Below are 2,086 nucleotides of genomic sequence, written 5' to 3' on the forward strand. Positions count from 1 at the left end.
TTTACAGATGCGTATGAAACTGCCAAGATGCTGTGTGAACAGTATTACCTGGTCGCCCCAGAGCTGGAAGTTGAAGAATTTAATGGTAAAAGAAAAATTTTAACCTTAAATGCAAGGAGGTTGACTAAAAATCTGATGATACCTTAGCTGCATTTCAGTGAGATCCTAAAATGATGCTTCTTGTTCCTCTCTTACATCTTTTAAAACCTTTCTATCTCTTAGGTCACCTGGTATATTGTTGTAGGGAGGTTTTGTACAGGAGTTTGTGATCTGTTAGAACTCAGAGTTCTTGGAACAGAAGTGATCAAGGTAGAAAATGCACAAACCTATAAGTAGGCAATTCTCAAAATAACAAGCGCCAAGCAGTCAGTAAACATATGGGAATGTGTTTAACTAGACTAATCAAAGAACTACAAACAGAAATAGAGAAATGCCGTTTTTGTCTTTCAAAGTGGCAGTGATTAAAACGTTGTAATGTAATGCTTTGAATCGGTGCCCAGAAAACTACTCTGTCACCAACACTTACACATTTCGAGTAGAAGTTTAAATTGGTACAGCTTTTCTCAGAACATGAGACTGGTGTCCTTTCTCTTGGCCTAATAAGTTAAATTTAGTAATGGTCTTATTCTTTGGTCTGGTAAATTAAACATCAGAAAATGTATTCTAAGATGAGAAAGGTGTGCACAGATGTATGTATAAGAATAATGATCACAGTGGTTTTCTTATACAGAGAAATGAGAAAACAACCCAAGTTTTCCATAATAGAAGATTATTTAAATAAATTGTGGTACCCATAGGATAGAACACGAAGCAGCCATTCAAAATAATGTGTTAAAAGAATATTGAGGGGCCCTGGGTGGCTCAGTTGGTTAAGCCTCTGACTTTGGCTCCGGTCATGATCTCACTGCTTGTGAGTTTGAGCCCTACGTTAGGCTCTGTGCTGACAGCTCAGCGCCTGGAGCCTGCCTCGGATTCTGCGTCTCCCTCTCTGTGCCCCTCCTCTGCTCACTCTCGGTCTCTCTTCTTCAAAAATAAACATAAAAAAATCCTTTTAAAGAAAAAATAAAGAATACTGAATAGGGGGCACCAGGGTGGCTCAGTCAATTAAGCGTCCAACTTGAGCCGAGGTCATGATCTCACAGAGCCCAGCATCGGGCTCTCTGCTGTCATCACAGAGCCTGCTTCAGGTCCTCTGTCCCCCTCTCCTTCTGCCCTCCCCCATGCTCGCTTGTGCTCTCTCTCTCTTTGAAAAAAAATTTTTTTTCAAAAAGAATATTGAATGCATGGGGAAAGTTGAGTTTTTTAAACACAGGCTGTCAAAGTTGGTAGTAGTGCAAGTTGAATGGAAAATATTTTGAAGGATTCTATGGCACCAAAATACAACAGCCTTCTGGATAGTAGGGTTACGGCTGATTGTTCTACTCATCATAGGATTCTTTATGTACTTACACGTTACCTTTATTTGTTTGTAAGTTACAAAAGAGACATGCTCATTGGAAAACCATAAACAAAACAGAATGTAGAGTAAAAAGGGAAAGTCCCCTACTGTCTCAGGACTACACAGAGCTTTGTTTTTTTATGCAAATGGGGTTGAAACTCTACATGTTCTATAACTGGTGTTTTTCACTTTGCCTTGAAGATCTTTGCGTTTATCCCTGGCATTTAGAGATTGTCCACAGTGTAAATTGCTGTAATTTATTTAATCATTGACCAGTGAGTGAACAGTCAGGATTTCGAATTTTCCCATATTCCTTGTAATGAGCAACGCAGGGTGTGTGTGGGTCTGTATCTAGAGGGACAGGAAATCTGTGAGCATGTGGACGTGTTTCTGTTAGTGGGGTTCCTGGCATTGGAATGACCGAATCTTAGGGTGTAGACACTTAGAATTAAAGATAAACGCAGTTCCCTCTCATACGTTTACGAAACATGTGTTATGTGTTATACTTACAACGAGGTCAAAATGTGCAAAGCCTTGAGGCTACCGTTGCAGGATGTTGGCCCCTGCATTCTCCCGGGACGTATGGAATCGAAGCTGCTTTCAAAGTCTGGTGGGTTCTCTTGGAAGAGTTGTGCTTTTATTTTTAGT

At 40.2% G+C, this 2,086-nt stretch overlaps 1 protein-coding gene across 1 annotated transcript in view; it reads left to right on the forward strand.

Moving 5' to 3' along the window:
• PDK3 (pyruvate dehydrogenase kinase 3) overlaps nt 1-2,086 on the forward strand; it is a 148,276-nt gene that overhangs the window by 119,567 nt on the left and 26,623 nt on the right. The window contains exon 6 of the mRNA XM_077775057.1: nt 8-85. Coding sequence (XP_077631183.1) covers nt 8-85 — 78 coding nt within the window. The remainder of the gene's footprint in view (nt 1-7; nt 86-2,086) is intronic.

The sequence above is a fragment of the Crocuta crocuta genome, unplaced genomic scaffold (assembly GCF_008692635.1).
Source record: "Crocuta crocuta isolate KB4526 unplaced genomic scaffold, BGI_CrCroc_1.0 scaffold1468, whole genome shotgun sequence".
Taxonomy (NCBI): Eukaryota; Metazoa; Chordata; class Mammalia; order Carnivora; family Hyaenidae; genus Crocuta; species Crocuta crocuta.